Genomic DNA, 22,254 nt, shown 5'->3' with positions numbered 1-22,254 from the left:
AAATGTATGGAGGAAAGAGTTTCAGACTGAGGAATGCTTTCAAAAGGAACCGAGAATAACCATCCATTATACGGCTCACATTTTGTCTGACATTCTTATTCCTTCTCAACATGCCTTCCATTAACTCACACAATGGTGGATTGAAGACTTTCTCCTCGAATGATTGTCAAACCTCAGCATATTAAGACTTAAGCGGGTGATGTGGATCATTCACCTTACAAACAAACTTGAAATAAACTTGTGTGTATATATAAATGATTTTAGCACTACTGTATATGTACTTTAATTTAGCAGGTGAATAGGTTTCACTGTAAGTTGCAGTTGTTACATAGTAATAATAGCACAGTGCACTGTCTGTGCTGGTAAAAAGGTTAAGCTATGCTATTCCTAAATTAGCACAAAGAGACAACAGACAGTGAGTCCACCTCTAGAATCAGGCCATGAAAGCAGTGATGGATTTCCTCTTCAGGTTCTTACCAGGTCAGGAATCTACAGCAGATAACTGGTTTAGCCAATCACAGAAAGACACCGTTCAGTTAGAGGAGGCGGGTCTAGTGATGGTGGTGGTGGTGGGGGGGGGGGGGGGGGGGGGGGGGGGGGAGTATAGGGAGAGCTTGGGATTTCCAATAAATCGTCTCAGCAGTTATATTGGGTTAGCTAGCGACACCTGGTGTCTAGGTGGAGCAATTACAATCTAGTTTATGGTCGCTTCGGCTTAGGGTACGTGTTGCATGTTGTTGCAAATTAATTTGTGTCACTGTGGGGCATTCCAGTAATGTTTTGAAAGTTCTGCCGAACGTGCTAAAACCTCAGGGACAGAGAGGGGGATAAATATAGATTATGAGAGAGAAAGAGACTGACGGAGACAGTGGCAGAGGAAGAGCCACCATAATGGCTGCCCAGGCTTGCCTCCTCAATTCTGTTCCCAACTTGCTTAGTTGTTCTTCTCCCTCAAAATAGTCTCTTTTGGCAATTGTGATGATATATATATATAATGTTAAAAATATGTCATGACCCATTGTGAGGCTAAATCATCATTATTATTTGTCCAAAACATTAAATACCATTGACAACACAAACGTAACACAACATAACTTTGCGTAACACAAACATTGATGACGAGGACGCAAATTGTGATTGGCCGGAATGAGATGATGTATGATAAGAGCGCCCCTCACTTCACACGGGTGTGATTTTTGAAGTTGACAGTTTTTGAAAGTATAAGGTTTAAGTGGAATCGATATATGAATAATGTAATATACTGCTCAGCTCTATAGTATCTATCACAGACTATGCCTCTAACTTTCTCTAGCACTTGCTTTCCTCCTTGCCTGCTCTGTCCCCCCTTCCTTCCTGCCCTCTCCCCTGTATTCACTTTATCTTTTTTCAATCAGTCTATAGCGTTCCTCTCTCACTGTTCTGCCGACTCATGCTGATTGAATTGGCTGCTGCAGTGTCATGCGCCCCCCCCCCCCTCCCCCCCCCCCCCCCCCCCCCCACCCCACCACCCCTGTCTCCATGGCAACCGCCAGCCAGTGTCACCTTGCTAGGCTGGTGATGTCATCACCCAATCGGAGAGAACACCTCCCTCAAGTGGCCAATCACAGGAGCTACAGCTACACACTGACCCAATTACTGTACCACATTACTGTATCACACCAAACTAACATATTCTTTGACTGAAGAACGAAATTTATTTTTCGGCGTCACAGAATAACAAACACTCTTCTCCATTATGACGGACTGTCTTTTAAATAACCTTGTTTTGCCTTGTACACAGCACTAATAGGCATAGACAGGACCGGGTACATTCCTGTCCGTAGGCTTTAGTGAGAAGGGAAAATGGTGAAAATTAAGCCACATCAAAGCTCAGGCGAGGAACATTGGAGTTAACATATGTGTCCTTCACAAAATGTTCAGACATTAACTGGTGGGAATGTTCTTTTTTATAATGCAAAGTATAAATAAATAAATCCTGTAATGTTCATCAGAGCCAAGCTCATTTAGCCAACAAAAATTGTTCAGAGGAGGACTGTGCTAAAATCTTTCCAAAACATTTGTATTCAGAGTCAACAGCAGAACACTTCAATGCACACTTCAGTGCACACTTTAATGCACATGATCTCATATGAAGCAGACTGAGTGACTAATCACAACGTTACAAATCACAGAACATCCTTCCTCATTTCAGTATTTCATTAAGATCTGTGTGATCCGTTATGGATTTTATGCTAAATAATGCAAGCGTCCAAACAAGAATTCAATCATTCCACAATTTATCTTCCAAAATGTACATTTCAGTGACTGTATTCCAAGTCATAAGCCATAGGACAGCATGTGAGAGAAATTAATGCACAGACCTGGAAGTGAAGGATGATGGTCCAGATGAGACCCAACGTCAGCTTGGGGTTGCCGTCGGTGATGTCGTCGTTCCGGATGTTCACCAACTTGACCTGAAGATAAGGACCAGAAAATAGTTTTCAAAAACACAATTACAGTACATACTGTACGTAGGTTGCTGAAAATGTACAGTTACTCATAAAAACATCTGGGATGCTAGCTAAACTGCATTATACTATTATTATTTATTTATTTTTTAATATGTTTTATCCCACGATTTTGTAACCCATTTTTCACCCCTGTGCCAATCATCTACTGTGATCCTGGGCTCTACACACCCTCCGCCAACCTGGGGAGAGCAACGGACTTAACTCATGCTACCTTCATGCCTGAGTGTCCAAGTTGCTCCTTTGCACCTGACAGGGGGGAGTTTCCCTGGTTGGACGTAGCGCGTGGAAGGAACACGTTATTCCAACCAGTTCCTTTCCCCTCCATCAGGCGCCCCGGCTGGCCAGGGGGAGGCAGTTTAGAGACCAGGATTACTGCATGTTTTTGTGAGGGTACCTACCCTAGGGGACACGGGGAGAACATGCAAACTCCACACAGAAAGGCCCTTTCGCCAACCCCGCCTTCGGGTATGGGCACTGATGACGCGGAGGAGGAAACACGCCGCCAGCACCCACAGCAACATTATACTAAATTTAGGCCAGTGTGACGCAGCGGAAATAGCAGATCTATAATCTGACAAATAATGTATTGTGATGGGATGCATTGTGAGCTTCTACATCTGCATATTTTCAGAGTGTGACACCATCATACATTGAATGCATGACATCCATGACAGGCTGTTCTCTGAGTTCCAGGATAACCAGACTACTCCTAACCACTAGTCTGTATAATGAGACACCGCAAGGGGGGAAAGGCCAGCGCTGGTGCTGTCCCCTGTCTGAGAACCTAACGAGAAAGTCAGAGGCCAGAGTGAAAGAGAGGAGGAATTGAGTTTATGAGAGAATGAGAGAAAGCTCAAGAGACGGATTGAGTGACCGAGAGAAACAGACAAGAGACGCAGTTTACGAGGGGGAGCAGTCTAACAGAAGGAGGCACTAAATCTGACTGCGATAAAGGCGACACAGAGATGATGAAAGGGAGAGAAAGAGGAAGAGAAGATTTGAGAGCCACTGGCCTAGATCGTTTTAAAATGACACACTGGTATCGGATCGGTTAGTGATCAATACGCAAGTTATGGGTATTGGAATGGATTCAATAACACAATGCGTCTTACAGAGTTTAAATTAGGTTTAGGCTCTCGAGTGAGACACGCAGTGAGAGAGAGAAACACACACACATACAGTACAGTGGCGTTGTGTCATTCATTCTGTAGTACCAATTTCTGACATTGCATACTTATGTGGAAAATCCAATAAACAAAGTTTAAAAAATGTAATAATATTTATATATATTTTCCTGACTGTCATTAACCAGTTGGTTTATCTGGTATTATACCTGATTATTTTGAGATTTTCCACAGGTGCTTTTTGCGTAATCATTTAGCATAACCTTTGACTGTACCATTAACTAACTTGTTAATGAAGTATTCAATCAATCAAAGTTCAAACGTCATATGAACACAAGTCATATTATTTGAGAAGATTTGTGTGAAATTTTTGTGTGATGCTATTGCAGAAGGTCTTACCTGTCTCTGTTTGAGGAAGTCCAAGGCTATCTGCACATTCTGCAGTCTGTGAAACCTCATGCGGCCCTTTTCCCTTGGCTAGAAAGGAAAAGGAAGAACAAGACAGACAATAAGAAATAATACCAATCGACAAAAAAGTTCAACGCACCAGGGTTAAGTGAGGCAAACAGCCAAAAAAGCAGCGATGAGTGTGTGTTTTCAGACAGAAGCCGCTTTCAATTCAAAGTGCCATCATGGGTGCTTGAAAATCAGCAGATGTAGTAACCAGGCGGTGTGTCCTGAAGGTGGCGCCGTCTTCAACTGTGTGGAGCCGGTTAAAGACGGGCCTTTAAAAGATGCACAACAACCACAAACCCAAGCTGGAGCATTCTGCAAACCAGGCTGCTCTTAGTTCAAACCATGCCGTTTTACATGGGGCAACGCACGCACACACACACACACACACACACACACACACACACACACACACACACACACACACACACACACACACACACACACACACACACACACACACACACAATGTCTGTTTGCGACATTCCACACACACACACACACACACACACACACAAGGATGCAGGCAAGTGTATTCACACCGTTGGGTAAAGAAAGGCAATGTATGGTCAAATTGGACTCAATCTGTACACCTGTAAAATCCTCAGTGGTAATTTAACTCCACATTTGTATCCATTTGCAACACTGGGGATTTCACAGTGTAGTCCCACCACAATCCAGCAATAATCAGGCTGTGGAGCACTCAATTCAATTCAAAGGGCTCAACAGAGACAGAGAGAGGAGAGAAGGAGAGGAGAGAGAGATCACACCATGCGGAGACCAGGTGTGTGGGTGTGTCAGGGATAGACCTACTGTATGTACCACTAATGGCTTTGGGTTGTGTACTGTAGGAATATCTTGTTTGTAGAAAGCAACAAAGTGCTGTTGCGTTCTCAATTTTTATTCTGCATTTACACAGAGATGCCAAAGTGATTGAAAACGTGTACATGCATAGAACCACTTCCATTCTAGTTCCTATCATAGCCGTTTGTTTACACCGATGTAATAGCATACACGCTGTGAGCCGACGTGAGACATGATGTCACATGTTCAATATCAAGTGTAAAGTTGTTGTTAAAGGACTACACAGGTAGTCTGGCATTTTTAGTCCATCATTGACTACAACTCGCAGTACATATTTGACATTACCGTCGACCATTTACCAAAGCAAAGTTTATTTGATTTCCAAGGAAGCCATTGGATTCCATTCGTCTCAGTATAGTATGAAAATCTACTTGCAGAAAGAGACTGAGATAGGAAATCCAACACATTGTGTACACTTCCTTTATTGTTCTATTTAAATGCATTTTCTTCTGTGGATTGATTTGAAAATTCACTGGAGAAAAGATTGATTGAATGCAAACGTCCATGACTTCTTAACCACATCGTGGGTTCTGTAGTTTTTAATGACCATGGAAAAAACATAAACAAACACTAAATCTAAAAGTAAAGTCATTAACGGGAAAACGGTCTATTCTGAATTGGAGCAGGAATGGCTGAATTGACACTGGAGAATTTAATAGGCTTAAAGAAACTTAAAAAATGATCAACAGCAGGGTATGTAGGCCTATATGGACAGAGCTGTGATGATAATGTATTGACAATAAAGTATGGTCCATTATCAATACATGCACATATCCAGTGTTGGTGACTAGTAATGTCTGACAGCATTATCAGTGTGTGCAAAGTAATCTAAAATAATAATTGACAGGGTGTGGTGGTGTTGAAATCAATGACACAGCACTCTCATGCAATGTTCAGGTTTGGCACACGGGATGGGGGGAACCTTTAGGGACCTGTGACAAGACAGGAGTTTAAGAGTAAGTAGGGGTGATGGCTGTGGGGGGGAAGGGGTGTCAAACATACTGCCTGATCTCCTTCCTCCTCCTCATCCTCCCCTCCCAGCAAGATGAGAGGGGGGGCCCGCGACACACACACCCGCTTCAGCGAGGGGCCGCCCTTCAGTTGCTATTGCAACAAAATGGGGGGGAAGGGAGTAGGGGGTGAGATGTAAAGATGAGTAGAGAAAGGGAGAGATAATATAATGTACATGAGAGTTTGTGCATGATGAGGGCATAGGAGAGAGACAGACAGAGAGAGAAACAGATGAAAAAATAAGGAATTGGATGGATTAACAGTAACATAAAGTCACAAATGTTTTAACCTACTCCTCTTCCCTGGAAAAAAAGACACTCACTCACTCGCTCACTCACACAAAGTTTATAGATGAGGGTTCACACTAGCAACAGTATCAGAACAGCAGTGTGTCCATTGGTGTGTGTGTGTGTGTGTGTGTGTGTGTGTGTGTGTGTGTGTGTGTGTGTGTGTGTGGTGCAGTGCACATGTCCCAAGGTCACCATGAGCAGCCTGTGTGTGCCAGTGTACCTGTGTGCCACTGAATCAGACTGGGTCATAGGCTCCCTGCCTGTCAGCATTAGGGACTGTGTGCACAGTGGTTCACTGCAGTTAGGCAGCTAACGTGAACACAGCTTTGTAACTGTGTTCATGTCTTATCACGCCAAGCCTTGGATCAAGACTGTGATAGATATTATTTTATCGACTGACATTTCTGACTGGCAGTTCAAATAATATTATTTTTGGGGATCATGGTCTGAAAAGGATGAGAACCACTGCACTAGTGTGTGTGTGTGTGTGTGTGTGTGTGTGTGTGTGTGTGTGTGTGTGTGTGTGTCCATACCAAGGTGACTCCCGAGAGGACCTCGAGCAGAGAGATGAGGTTGTGTCCGTCCCTCAGGTCCTCATACAGGTCTGTGATGTGTTTCCTCACCTGGCAGAGAGAGAGAGAGAGAGAGAGAGAGAGAGAGAGAGAGAGAGAGAGAGAGAGAGAGAGAGAGATAATTACTTAGAGATGTCTCCACACAGCACATCTACATCCACTTCATCACTGTTGACATCTGCCATGCTGAGTAGCCCAGCTCACACTGGGACACACGTCACCTAGGCAAAAGCAGCCCAAGTCAGCAGTCAGCACCAGCTGTGACATCCCCACACACACACACAGAAAAAACACACACACACACACACACACACACACACACACACACACACCCGCTGGATCGATGCCATGGTATCCGGGGGCGACATTGGTTGACCTGGTGACTCGTCAAGGCTGGCCAAACAGGCCTTGTGTTGAGAAAGATGAACGCTGTTGTTTTGTCTGAAAAGTAGGGCGTCTTTTCTTCTCGGCATTCAGATTACGGACGGACGGACAGACAGACAGACAACAAATGAACAGACTAAAGTGCTCTGGACTCAACTGAAGGGAATGAGAGAACAGAGACAGACATATGTGTGTCATCATGGTATACCACAGATAATAAATGGTAAAATACAAATAAATCATTTCCACAGGATACTAGGGCTTTCCAGCAGCACAGCGTGTATAACCAAAACAATATTTCTGCCTCATAAAGAAACAGTTGCTGCAAACAGTGATTTACTGCAGTCCCTCAGTCCTGGCCTGATGAAAAGAAATCTGTAGTGCCAAATTGTGCCAGCAGAGGGCAACAGTAAGCCTCAATTTCAAGCCTTAAAAAAAACAACATTTGAGTATAAAAAAGGCTGATGTCACGAGGTGAGTTTGTACATCACTATTTTCAATATTCATCACACACAATGAACTAAGTGGATTCAAGTTTTGATTCGAGTGTACACTGTAAATAGCTTCTCCTGTGATGTCAGGTTTAGAGTTAATCGAAGGCTCAGGATTATAATGAGTTCATTGCAAGCTGCAGGAATACAGAACAATTTTAATGTGTTGTTATTACATGACTCCACTGTGTGTGTGTGTGTGTGTGTGTATATATATATATATATATATATATATATATATATATATATATCTTTGGTTCAACTCTTCTCCCCATCATTCCTCCCTCTCTCCTTCCACCATGCTGATGGTGTGAGTGTGTTGAGTCACATGGAGGGTTGATAATAGAACGACTGTTAATTAATTGACAGCAGGTGTGTCTCTAACACTGGAAATAAGGCGGCAGTACATGGAAATGTGTGGTTGCTTTGGTGTTTGTTTTCACAGTAGCTAGTTGTCAGTGTTGTACCTACTAGTCCTGGGTGCGTTTTCGCATTTTTAATTCACTAATAAATTCATTATTAATCATTAATGTGTCAAATAGGAAAAAAAATCGTTAAGACCTCCATATTATTATGGGCAATGCCTGTGTGAAAAGTGGGAGTGATTGGTGCAGGCAGTGAGGAGCTACCACAGTGACACACAGACACACAGACAGACAGACAGACAGACAGACACACACAGACAGTTTGATGATGATGATGATGATTATAGTTTGATGATGATAGTTTGTGTGTCTCTCCATTATAACACAGGTTGTCAAAGTGGGCCACCAGAGGGCCCAATTGAAGATAAATAAATACAATATCAAAATAATATGAAAAATACGTTTTAATTAAGGAGTTAAAGTTTAATTCATAATATGAAAAATAAGTTTTAATTAAAGTTTAATTCATAAGAATATTGTCCTAGTTTAACCACTTTCAACCTTGCATCCCTATTTGTCATCACTGTCCAAAAATATATATTTTTAAATGCTCTATCTTCAAACTTTTCAAAGATGTGACGTTGCTGAAATGTTTTGAGATGGGGTCTGCGGCCTAATAGATAGTCAAATATAGCAATAAGGTGTTTCAGAAAACTGTTGAAGATGTTTGAGAATTATATGTGATCATTCTGCTTACTGGAAGATCTACTCACCAAATTATACACAAAGGGTCCTTTTTCCTGGCAGGTCACCCTGTTCTACTGAGCCCCACTCATGTCCTGGCAGGTCGGTCACCCTGTTCTACTGAGCCCCACTCATGTCCTGGCAGGTCACCCTGTTCTACTGAGCCCCACTCATGTCCTGGCAGGTCACCCTGTTCTACTGAGCCCCACTCAGTCATTTCCTGGTTGTATACTGCTGCCACACACTCACACTGTGATTTGTTTATCCTGCATTACTAACAGCAACCTTTTCATGCCAAGGAGGACCCCAACATGATAGATATATATATGTGGCAATGGCAACTGACCCCTATCTGAAGTTAAAATGTTTTGTGCCAGGGACCCCCCAGAAGAGAAGATTTGTGTTAAACAACATTTTCATAAAACACCTTTGAACATTATTTTCGAAAATGTTAAATAAAATAGCAGATGGTCAAATATAATGTTGAAAGTTGGGTGGGCCACTAGGGATATTAGAAGCAAATGTATACATTACTATATTATACATAGATTCTACTATACCCATGTGAAACTGTTTAGGATGGGCTTGGTGGAAGACAAAAGTTGTTGGAAATTTGTACATGCTTTTTGGGAATGTCCTGTGGTTTTAACATTCTGGAAAGAGGTGCTGAGGAAACTTGGAGAATGGCTGGGACCAACACTACCAGAATGCCCACGTTGTTGCCACAAGGGGTCACCAAGGCACAACGTGCATTGGTGACTGCAGGTCTTATCACTGCAGCCAGGTTGATACTGAGAAACTGGAAGAGCTCGGCTACACCTGAGCTCACAGACTGGACACAACTAATGACTGAAGTCTGAAAATGCATCATTCGAATACTGAATTGCCAGGAGGAACAATGTCAAAGGAAAGTTCCATAAAATATGGGACTACTTTTATTTGTATATTAAAGGATGGTTGCATTTGGGGTAGTTTTTGACTGCTAGTTGTGTTTAGTTTTTTGTTAGTATTTTCTTGTCCTTTTCTCATTTTGTAGGCTTAGTTGAAAATGCATTAAAAAAATAGTAGATGCATTGTACACACTCGCTTATCTGTTATTTTCTAATAGCCAACGTATCAAATATGGATAAAGGGGTACTTAAAATGTATGAGCATCTCCACATGTACTGTAGTTGTGATTCTGGAGACAGAAAGCAGACCCACTGTACACTAGATCCACAGTGTGTGGTAATGGTGACATCGACTGAAGTGAGTTGTCAGTTATATAAATCAAGTGATTTATATAACAGACAACTCACTTCATTACCGCCTGTTAACTCATCCTCTCTGGTGCTCCAGTGTCAAAAAATGCCATGCTAATAAAGTCAGATTCACCATGTGTGTTTACTTACAGTAAGTGTAACCTTTCGAACCAACCAGGCACTCTCACAACTTCAGCGGAAACTTCAATCCAGGAAACTCAGAGATGTGTTTGCAAGATTGCAGCTTAATCTCCCTTGACCTCTTGTATGACACAGCTACTGGCCTGTTACTTGTAACCGTTTGTTTTTTACTGTTTAAGACCGAAGACGAATTTCCACACGTGGACAATAAATTAAACTAACTAACTAACTAACTAGTCACGTCTTGGCAATGTCAACAGTATGTCTGTCACTGCATAGTTGGGCTGTTGTCACAGGCTGTGGACTGAAACTCATTGTGGTTAGCAGTGTTTATATTGGCGTGTGCTTGCACTGTAAGGTAGCCTTCCTCAGGTAAGACTTGCAGTAGGCACACAGACAAAGCCTTTATAAACACATGCGCGCACCGCACACACATCTCTCCAAGTACAGCTTGACAAGAAGCCTTGAGGTCACAAAGAATCACCAAGTGGTGATGTCAAGTATCAATCTGAACTCATAATAGGTGAAGTCATTGTAGTCTGACTGATCTCATCAGTCTCACTTCAGCTATTCATTATGTGCCTAACCTAATCCTTCCCTTGTCACAAGCCGTTCTTCCTCCTTATGTGATCTTCATCTTCAACATTCCAGCCAGCCATTCCACCTTTTTCACTCTCCCCTCCTCTCCTTGTAACCACATGAACCCTAGCATCCCTATTCTGGTAGTCTCGCGTAGCCAGACAACTATTCCACAATTTCCGAATGCTATGTAGAGTCTGACTCTGGAACCACACCTCCCGAAATCCAAGCAAGGAAGCTGGCATTTCTGTTCACAAACATATATTTTTAAATATCTTTACAATACATTTTTAACATCCATTTCTGTGGTTAGCAGTGTTTATATTGGCGTGTGCTTGCCTTCCTCAGCTAAGACTTAGGCACACAGACAAAGCCTTTATAAACACATGCGCGCACCGCACACACATCTCTCCAAGTACAGCTTGACAAGAAGCCTTGAGGTCACAAAGAATCACCAAGTGGTGATGTCACAGAATATCAATCTGAACTCATAATAGGTGAAGTCATTGTAGTCTGACTGATCTCTCGTCAGTCTCACTTCAGCTATTCATTATGTGCATAACCTCTCATTTGTTTTTCATCTGTGACTCTCTCTATCTCCCTGTACAATCTCTGTGTCCTTTTCTAGTAATACTAATGCTAAGTAGAAGGGTGGAGTATTGTCTCATACATGAGACAACCACCCATACATTCTCCCTCCTACTCACACTGGTATCCTCCCCTTGTCACAAGCCGTTCTTCCTCCTTATGTGATCTTCATCTTCAACATTCCAGCCAGCCATTCCACCCTTTTTCACTCTCCCCTCCTCTCCTTGTAACTACATGAACCCTAGCATCCCTATTCTGGTAGTCTCGCGTAGCCAGAACATAATTCCACAATTTCCGAATGCTAATGCTAATCCAAGCAAGGAAGCTGGCATTTCCGTTCACAAACATATATTTTTTAATATCTTTACAATTAATTTTTAACGTCTATTTCTGCTAAGCAGCAAGCTATATATGTTTAGATGATTTCGATTTATATTAGGATAAATTCTAGCTACTGTAAAGATGAAACGGAAGTGGGGAGGAGGCTTCACTTCCGCTTTATCCCTTGCTCATGATCAGAGCTTCCGCGTTCCAGACTATGACAAAAGGGTTTGAAAATTGCAGGAGGCAACAGTCTGGCCACGTGAGACGACTATTCTGGGCACATCCTAATAGGCAAACATTCGACAAAAATAGGAAAACATTCAGCAAAAGTTTACAAGATGACAATGTGAGCTTGTACAGTAGATTGGCTATGATTGGTGAAGAGATTTACTGTAGGGGGAAAATGGGGACATATCCGACACAACCTCCATGTGCTTACTGTACTGCTGATGCAGCACCCATATAAAACCCTACTCTACTGTACTAGTACAGCATGTTGTATTCTCAAAATAAAACAGTCAACGTGTTTGTTCTAGTCATCTTTGTTGGTAATAAGCTGTAGGAGGTGGTACAGTACGTAACATGATGTAGTTGGCCTGTTTTACATGGGCAGACTATCAGTTACAATGCTGATCTGTTGGTTGGCTGATTGACTGATCATCTCCATCAGCCCTCTTTCTACATAATGGAAAGGTTCAGAGCTCTCATGAATACATAGAGCTCCCCGTCCTCTAACTGACTGCTGGGCTTATGTAATATACTGTAGGACACAGTGGACGAGGTTAGACAGGATGAAACTGAAGGGGGTCAATGAGGGCAGTCTGAATGCGTCCAAAGGGCTCTCTGCCAGCTCTGCCTCCTCCTCGGTTACAGTGAGAGTCTAGGACTCTTTCAAGACCAATGACCAGGAACACAAAAAACAACATACAAGCACATCATTCATGATAAGCTGCAACCAGCTCTGACTGTAAAGCATTCCTTAAAGGTAGAGTAAGTGATTTCACTCAAAACACCTTAGGTTTCGTTTTTGGCTGTGGGACCAAAGCCTTCGTCCAATCAGGATAGAGAGTCAAAAACGAAACCTAAGGTTTTTTGACCCCCAGGGGTTAACTGGGGACAGGGAGGAACTGCTTATATGGTCAGCACACTCTATAGTAGAGAGGATTATCACAACAAAACAAAAAAAATTGAATTAAGTGAAATCACTTACTCTACCTTTAAAGAAAATATTATTTACTATAAAATATTGAAATATGCTAGACGGTGCCGGCTGTAGAGCACCGAGTCGGTAAAGATGGAAGTTGGAGATCCATGCCCCACCCGGCTAGCCTCGGTCCCAGGCTTACTTATCTGTGAAAAGAAAAGCCTGGTCACAACCTAAGGCAGAGAAGCTATCGGCGGTTGTATCCTCCGGAACAGCCGTCAAATGTATTTCCCCCGGATACGATATTTTCCCGACCAATCACAACACTTGTTTCATTCGCGGAGAATGTAAACTGATTTGTAAAGCATCAACGATTTCACTTCCGCTAAAATCCCGCAACTTCCCCCGATAGTCTTTTCAGCTTAGGTCTTGCCCAGGGTGCCACCCGGCTATGCAATACCCGTTCCACCCATCTGTCTGTGTCCCTTTTATGCCCATATATGGAGATTCCTGTCTGTCTCTCTGTGTACCATATTATTGCAGTGGTTTTCAAAGTGAGGTCCAGGCACCCTCTGGGTTACTTGAGGGTGTTCCAAATGGACCCTTACAGGTCATTACTCTGAGAGTGTACAAATGTTTGTATACGGTTTCATTTGTACAGGTCACCCCTATATCTGCATACTGTATATGGAGTTGGCCTATTGACAGATGCCTTTTGTGGCGGTTCTGGACAACCTTGGGTCCGACCGTCTCGAAGTCCGACCGACTACACTGCACTCCCTGTGGGGGTGTCGAACACGTGTGTCGAATTTGAAGTCGAACAGTTCTCGAGTTACATGGATTACAGACGTACGTACAGTCGTACACACACACACACACACACACACACACACACACACACTTGACAGATCTATGTAGATCTGTCATTCGATCGATAGAGGGAAATTCAGTCTCCATGTCAATTATAGCAGAGAAGAGAACAGATAATATAGAACAGATAATATAAACACGTAGATCAAAAAAAAGTAATCCAAGATACTTAAATGTCATCCTGCACAACAAAATAACATCAAATTCACGTCTCTCTCTTTTTGTGTCTCCTTACTATATGTGTCCCCCTCTGACCTACATGTGCAGTCCCTGGTTGACTCTGCCAGTCTGTGCCACTATTAAGTTACAGTGGCAGCCTGACTCTGCCCTGCCCCAGAGTTACTGTAGAGTTATGGGGTCACAGAGAATGCCCATTCCTTATAGTCATGTGATACAAATGATCCGCATTCTCATTCTAACTGTATGTACAGTAGTCTCTGTGGAGTGTGTAAGGTACAGTATGTGTTGGTTTAGGTACAAGTGTGTGTGTGTGTGTGTGTGTGTGTGTGTGTGTGTGCGCCCGCGCGCGCGCGTGCGTGCGTGCGTGTGTGTGTGTGTGTACATGCAAATGTGTGTGTTGGACAGAAGAGGGGCACATTATGAGTATCTGTACGTGTGTGTATTATTACATTATGTATACTGTCATGTGTACAGTACATCCGTGTGTGCTCATCATGCCAGCAGTGTCTCAGCTGTCTAACGTTTAGACAAAGGTCAAAATTATTCTGTTCCAGTGTCACCGCATTGCATTGGAAGCACCTGGCATAAATACATTTTTATTACCGAAGGCAATGAAATCCTTCGTTCGGTTTCTTTTGGATAAATGTATTAATTATTTTATAGCTGTGGATAATCAGTGGGGAGCGTCTAATCACCCTGTCGGGGTTCATTTCTAAATAATGACAAGCTCGCCATTCATTATCCCTTGCACATTCATTCATTGATCATGTGTATTATTATTATTCTCCTGTCACTTGCCAAAAATGACAAGAGGTGATGTACTGTAACGTCAGATCCATAACATCTAGTGATCCTGAGTCTAGATTAGAGTCAGACTGATACCAATCTATCAGTTCAATGGTGGAGTCTGCGAAGAGGCAACAGTAGAGAGAGCATTTCTAAAGCTTTCAAGTAGAGCTTGGCATTACTGTATATCGATACGGTATTGTGATAATATTATGACACAAGACGATTTGGATTTTAGTTATTGTAATATAGCTGGTGATATAGTTGATATGGTATTCCTATTTGGGTAATATATAATTTACTATAATTATGGGGGCCCTTGATATGAAAAAGTTTGAGTACCACTGCTATAACACAGGTATTTCATTAAACTGTTTTACATTTCCACGAAGCAAAATAAAAAATACATACCTTTATGAGATGCTTGTTGACCCATTTAGTAAACGTTTTCTTCTGTACCCGGTCTCGCTCATCTGAACAACAAAAGGAGAGGGAAATGAAGGGAGGGAGGGGATGAGAGAGACAGAGATGGAGAAAGATTAATTATTTATTATATAACCCAAACAACCATTACAGTGCAGAAGTGAGTTCTCATCTGAAAGATGAATGTCCTATCAGGATGCTACACACGTTTTCTCCAAACCTGCACACAGTAACTCAAGGTCACACACACACACACACACACACACACACACACACACACACAGTTGGTTTGGTTCAACTTCATAAGCGTGTTATTTCCATCTTCACAGCAACCTGCTTGTCTGGGAGACCCAGTGACGCTAATTGCTATGGATACCATAACAGACGCACCTTCATATCGGACAAACGTGTCACAGGCCACGGCATCACCCCACTGATTGATGGATTTATCCTCTGTGCTCAATACTATATTTTTTGGAATAGTGTTGGAATTAATCCCTTAAAGTCCCAGCCCTAATATATTTAATTTTGACTTTCATAAAAAAAGAAAAAATAATCGTACATACTGTACACCGGTACACATATTATTGCAGTTGTTCTCAAAGTGAGTTCCAGGGACCCTCTGGGTTACTTGAGGGGGTTCCAAATGGACCCTTACAGGTCCGTAACTCTGAGAGTGTCCAAATGTACACGGGTTATGGTGGTCCTTGAAATTAAAAGGTTGCAGAACCACCACTGTGTAATAAACCCGTTCCAAATGTGATGGAACCGATTCCGGTTCCTCAATGTTGGATCCGGCTCCTCTGATTCCTCCGGTTCCTGATCCCAACCCTAGAAGCACAGTGCTGGTATGAACGGAAACCTTCACTCTATACATTTAGTTATCTTAAGTACCTCTCGGAGAGAGTCATATGGGTCCAAGCCACTAGATGGCGCAGGCACACAGCCTAACATACACTCACGGAACAATTCCATTGGATCGTGAACTGTCGCTCATGGCGTGGTTATGTCCCCACCCACTGGGTATATAACCTAAGGTCCGCCCTGAGCAACGTCATTCCTCGCTTTCTGTGCTACGCATACACGTCTTAAACAAAGAGAATCACCTTTTCGACTGTTGAAAATTGTTTTCCATAAAGGACGGGTTTCAAACTTGTGCCGCGGAAATTCGCAGTCCTACGTTGGTGTCCTTCTCTCACTCACGGACGTTCCAGCTTTAAAAGCCAGTAAGTTATTTTAAGGACATTAAAACTCAAGTGGGCCGTACGGCGGCTTGTGGTTTGTCCTCTTGCTAGCTATCCCCGAAACTTTGTTTCCCCCTTGCTAGCCACGTTGCGTCCCTTTGTTCTGCTAGCTTAGCCTTAGTCTACTGTTGCACAACGTAGCACTACTATAAGCTGATAAGCATTAGAACGAGGCCCGAAGTGTTTTTCTCTAGCTCACCTGCCCAGCTACAAGCTAACCAGCGCTGCTCTATCTAGCCTCCGCAGTTTCGCTAGCCCCTTGGGTTAGCTAGCTCCCGCGAACGCAGCCGCTAGCCTCTTAGCTCCGCGAGACGTTGGCTAAGTTTCCAGCCGTCAGGCGCTAACTTAGCCCTCTCTAGCGTCCCTCGCACGTGCGGGTTAGAGATCCACGGCCCTACTCTACGTGACGCAATCCACGCTGCCGACGGAAGCCCTGCTGTACGTCGGACCTGATACAACAACAGCGTGACGGCCTCGCTACGCGAGTCCCAGGCTTTGCGGCCTTCCCTTCTAGAAACAGCAGACACAGTTGAAAAACGTGGTTTTCTCTCTGTAATTGGACTCCTGTTTCTTCAACACTGTTTTGTGAGTACCAGATCCTTCTCCTCACACTACATTACTGTTGCAAATATATATATTATTAGTTGTAAAACAATAATATATATACTGTGACTTTATCCTCTTATTGTTGTAATATATATATATATTATTAGTTGTCAAACAATAATATTATATATATTATAGCTTTATCCTCACCGTCTTCTACAACCTTGTGAGTACCAGATTTTCTCCTCACACCTTTTTACTGTTGTATTATATATTATTAGTTTTTAAAACAATAATATTATAATATAACTATAAAAAAAGAGAAGTTTCCTCTTGGGCTACCGTTTCTTCTCAGACTACAACCAATACCCAAGATGGCCTGCGGGGGTGGCGACAGCCCTCCCCAGTTCCCAGTGGAGCACCACGAGTCCTACTCTTCTACTCCACCGCCACTTTTCTCCTTTATCCGGTTGTGAGTTACAGACAGTTTTCCTCACAACATTTTGGTTATATTATATATTATTATTTTATAATGATATTATATTATAACTTAAAAGTGAAGTGTTTCTACAATGTCCTGGACTGCTGGTTCCTTCTTCAAGCTACACCAGCACCCAAGATGGCCTGCGGGGGTGATAAGGGCCGCCAACAACAAGCTCCACACGCTCTTCACCACACTGGTAAACAGACCTGTGGAGCCAGACCCAAGACATCAGCCAGGCCTTGCCGGCTTGCTCTGGGTGCTGCTCTCCCTCCAGCGGGATCTCGTCAGCCCACCACCTTGTCCTCTCTCTTCAGACCCCTCAACCTTGACGCGTCTCAGAGACACAGTGACGAGTCCTTCCTGGGCTCCTCCCCTGCCGGGAAGGCGGCTCGGACCGCCAACAACAAGCTCCACATGCTCTTCACCTCACTGGTAAACAGACCTGTGGAGCCAGACCCAAGATATCAGCCAGGCCTCGCCGGCTTGCTCTGGGTACTGCTCTCCCTCCAGCGGGATCTCGTCAGCCCACCAACGAGGCTCCCCTGAGCCGGTGGTTGCGACAACGGGGTGTCGGATGCAGTCCTAGGCCTCCACCGACACTACTACTACTTCACGCAGCGGCCGAAGGCACGAGTCTCAATCGACGTGGCTCCCCAACGACCCTCGACAACCGACTGCTTCCCTCAACATTACAGGTATGTACATTGTGAAGCTAGGTTTGTTTAGCTGTTTAGCTAACCTTTTCGAGGTCGGGAGTAGCAACCTCGTTGGATGGCCGACGCCACCCTAGCATGTTTAGCATTCCAGATAGGCTGTTTTCAAGGTGCCACACCAACTCGTCTATGACATAGCCATAGCATCGGAGCTACTTCGGCTATTGTTTCACGCTGCTCTCTTACGGTCACTGAATGCCTCACGTTGCTGTCCAACAGCCAACATGACGGCTGCCAGGATTACGACCGGCACAGCGTCTCTGGAGGGGCCAATCGGACCCTGCAACTCCGTCTCCAGGAGGAGCGTGCTCAGACGCTCTCCCATGCCTTGGGCCCCGTCCAGGGTGTAGCAGCCCCAGACTGCACACCGGGACCGCTCCCCAAAGAAAGGCAAAAGCTCTTGACACAGACCCCCACCATGGGTGGGTCTGTGGCCAAGCTGCACAGTATGTACACGACAAAAATCACTGTCGGGGGACCACTGCTTCCCCTGTCCCAGGTTTTTCAGAGCACATTACACGGCTAGCTGGAAGGAGCCCATGACTCTCCCGGCTACTCCGCACTGCTCTCGTGTCCCTCCCCCCGTAGTAGCGTCTGGGAGGCATCTCAATGCTTCAACGTTACTCCAGGGCTCCCAGAGCTCCCTTCTTCAGGAGATGGGCCACGCCCCTACTCCTGAACAGTTGGCTAGAGTTCGTCGCCTACATGAGAAAATTGTGACCTTCACGTACTGACTCACCGACCTGACCGGCCTTATGGCCACGGCTTCCATCACCTCTAGGTGGCTGGAAGCCTCACCTGGTCTGGATCCCGTTGCCCAGAGAGAGTTCTCCAAGGGTGCTATCGTCCCCGGAGACCTCTTCAGAGGCGCACTCGAGAGGATGACCCTCAACGTGGAGGTGCAGCGTCCAGGCTGCGAGGCCCTGACCAGCAGCCGAAGTGACACACACCCTACCCTCCCCCCATGCGCCGGGCCCAGCACCGGACGTAGCAGTCTCGGACTGCACGTCCAGTCCGCCCGCAATGCGCTTCTGGACCATGGCACAGGTGGGCGTCCTGGACGTCCCTGTAGCCAGGTCCCTCGATATTGTTTGCACAAGTACAGCACTTTTTTCTGTAGTACAGTACACAATACAAAAAGACAACAAAACAATATCCACGGAGGGGGGTGGACATGAACCCACTGCCACGGGGGGCCCCCCCCGATGCAGTGGGGCAGGGCATATTGGCATAAGGTCAGTGGCGTACCAAAACGCCACTGGGGAGACGGGTCATGCCCAATTTTTCTCCGACATGCCAGGGAACACTACCTCCAGGCGGGGCGTGCCTCCCATAGCCGGAGAGAACCCACTAGCCAAGCACCTGGCACTGTGGGAGTGGTGCGGAGCATCCCCGTGGATCCTCAACACCATAGCGAAGGGCTACAGACCCCAGTTCGCCAGAACACCCCCGGCGTTTTCAGAGGTCATCTTCACCAACGCCAGGGGTCCGGAGGGTCTGATTCTCCAACAGGAGATAGCTTCCTTGCTGGAGAAGGATGCCGTCAGAGAGGTACCCTTGGCCCAGCGTCGCAGCGGGTTCTACTCCCGCTACTTTCTGGTCAAGAAAAAGGGGGGGGGTCTACGTCCCATCCTGGACCTGCGGATACTCAACAGGCACCTCAAGTCTTTTCAGTTCAAGATGCTGACGGCCGAGTCTCTGGTGCGCTCCATACGCCCAGGCGACTGGTTCACATCCATAGATCTAAAAGACGCCTATTTCCACGTCCCTATTTACCCACCTCACAGGAAGTTCCTGCGGTTTGGGTTCCAGGAAAAGGCTTACGAGTACACGGTCCTTCCATTCGGGGTGTCCCTCAGTCCCAGAGTGTTCGTCCACTGTACGGAGGCCGCTCTGGCACCCCTGAGACTTCTGGGTCTATGGGTGTCCAGTTACATAGACGACTGTCTCCTGTGTTCGGATTCAGCGGAGGAGGCCGCGAGGAACACGACTCGGGTCGTGTCCCATGCGACCTCACTGGGTTTTCAGGATAAACCTAGCCAAGAGCATGATGACGCCTACCCAATCCACAGATTTCATGGGCGTCACTCTGGACTCTGTCTCCTACAGGGCTCCGCTGAGTCGGGACAGAGTCAACAACCTGAAGTGCATGACCATGTTCAAGTCAGGCCGCACACTTCCACTGGGTACGTGTCTACGGATGGCCTCTGATAGGTCTGGACAGACTCCATATGAGGCCTTTTTCAGCGTTGGCTGAAATCCCTCTTCCACCCTTGCCCCAAGGACCTACACCTATGGGTCTGGCCCGTGAGAGGCTAATGCTGACTGAGGCCGGTCTCCCTCCGAATGTTGTCTCAACGATTCAGGAGGCCAGAGCCCAGTCGACAATGACCCGCTACGAAACAGCCTGGGGCGTGTTCGAGCAGTGGTGCTCAGAACGACCTAACCAGGTTATCCCATTCCAAGCTTCAGTAGTTTACGCCCTGACATTCCTGCAGGAGTTCCTAGACAGAGGTCTAGGCCTCTCCTCAGTGAAAACCCACTTAGCAGCCATCTCGGCCTGCCAAATGGGCGTTAACGACCAGACAGTATGGAGACATCCGCTGGCGAAACAGTTTGTGAAGGGCGCAGGGTACACAGGATCAACAGACCACTGGTCCCCTCTTGGGATCTGTCTCTAGTCCTCAGGGCTCTAACAATGAGCCCTTCGAACCACTGCGGACGGCTGACCTAAAATGTCTTACACTAAAGCCAGCCCTCCTAGTCGCCCTGACGTCCGCTATGAGGGTCAGCGATCTACACGCACTTTCGGCCAGAGTGACAGTGTCCTCGAACTGCACTCTAGCTCTGAAATGGTGGTCGAACTGAGGTGTTCTGACGGAGGGGATCCCGATGGGTCTCCCCACAGTCAGGAGGTTGGTCACCACCAACGCCAGCCTCTCCGGTTGGGACGCCACCCACGACGGGAGGATGCCGTGTGGGATGCCGCATTACGCTCCTCCCACATCGACTACTTGGAACTACTGGCAGTGTTCCTGGCACTCCGAGAATTCGAACAATTCCTCAGAGGTCACCACGTCCTGGTTCGTTTCCGAAAACACCACGACGGTTTGTTACATCAACAGGCAGGGGGGACTCCGGTCCTCTCGCCTGTGTTCTCTGTTATACGTGTTCCCCCCGTTGGAACTGATTCCGCATGTCCTAGCCAGGATGCGGGTTCAGGGATCAGAGCTGCTACTAGTAGCTCCAGCCTGGGGATCTTGGAGACAGGACATAGTCCCTCTCCTGTTCAAAGAACCAGGGCAGCTCCCTCTGTGGAGGGACCTGCTGACCCAGGCCGGAGGAGAGATCTTTCACCCACGTCCTCAGGACCTAGATCTCTGGGTTTGGCCCGTGAAGGGGCGTTCGCTAGAAGCGACTGGCCTGCCTCCGAATGTCGTAGAAACGATCCTTGGTGCCAGGGCTGCCTCCACCAGACGACGCTATAACACTGCCTGGCATGTGTTTGAGCGTTGGTGCTCGGACAGACAGGAAGAGGTCTTCCCTTTTCAGGCGTCTGTGAGACACATTCTGATTTTCCTACAGGAGTTCCTAGACAGGGGTCTTGGCCTCTCCTCAGTCAAGATCAACCTGGCGGCCATAGCGGCCTATCAGGTTGGTAGGAACGACAGACCAATCAGTGAACACCTGCTGATCCGTCAATTCATGAAAGGAGTTACACACCTCAGGCCGGTCGCCAGGTCTCTGGTCCCCTCGTGGGACCTGACAATAGTCCTGGACTCCTTAATGAGAGACCCCTTCGAGCCACTGGAAATGGTGGACCTGAAGTTCCTCTCTCTGAAGACCGCTCTGCTCGTTGCCCTGACAACGGCGAAGCGGGCTGGTGACATGCACGCGCTCTCAGTAAGCAGCAGCTGCTTGAGATTCAGTGGTAATGACACCAGGGTCACGCTCAGGCCGAACCTTTCGTTTCTACCTAAGACTTTTCCCGCGGGCTGCTCGCCCGTGGATCTCGCGGCCTTCCATCCTCCCCCCTTCTCTTCGGTGGAGGATAGGAGACTACATTGTCTCTGTCCGGTGAGAGCCTTGAAAGTTTACAGGTCAAGAACTGCCCCCTTCAGGCTGGGTGAGCAGCTCATTGTGGCCTGGGGTTCCCAATGGAAGGGTAAACCCATTTCGAAAG

The 22,254-nt window shown here is 45.8% G+C and overlaps 1 protein-coding gene across 13 annotated transcripts in view; it reads right to left on the bottom strand.

Moving 5' to 3' along the window:
• The window catches only part of macf1a (microtubule actin crosslinking factor 1a), a 292,770-nt gene that overhangs the window by 156,819 nt on the left and 113,697 nt on the right, over nt 1–22,254 (bottom strand). For 11 of the 13 annotated variants that reach the window (XM_080786736.1, XM_080786746.1, XM_080786742.1 and 8 more), the window contains 5 exons: nt 15,073–15,134; nt 6,786–6,875; nt 5,954–6,055; nt 4,034–4,111; nt 2,361–2,453 (listed from right to left, as the gene is read on the bottom strand). In XM_080786736.1, the coding sequence (XP_080642862.1) occupies nt 2,361–2,453; nt 4,034–4,111; nt 5,954–6,055; nt 6,786–6,875; nt 15,073–15,134 (425 nt within the window). The remainder of the gene's footprint in view (nt 1–2,360; nt 2,454–4,033; nt 4,112–5,953; nt 6,056–6,785; nt 6,876–15,072; nt 15,135–22,254) is intronic. The other 2 variants (XM_080786744.1, XM_080786740.1) reach the window with 1 other exon arrangement.

Source organism: Protomyctophum bolini (genome assembly GCF_963924005.1).
Source record: "Protomyctophum bolini genome assembly, chromosome: 17".
NCBI classification, from domain to species: Eukaryota; Metazoa; Chordata; class Actinopteri; order Myctophiformes; family Myctophidae; genus Protomyctophum; species Protomyctophum bolini.
This window is presented reverse-complemented; position numbering and strand designations above follow the sequence as displayed.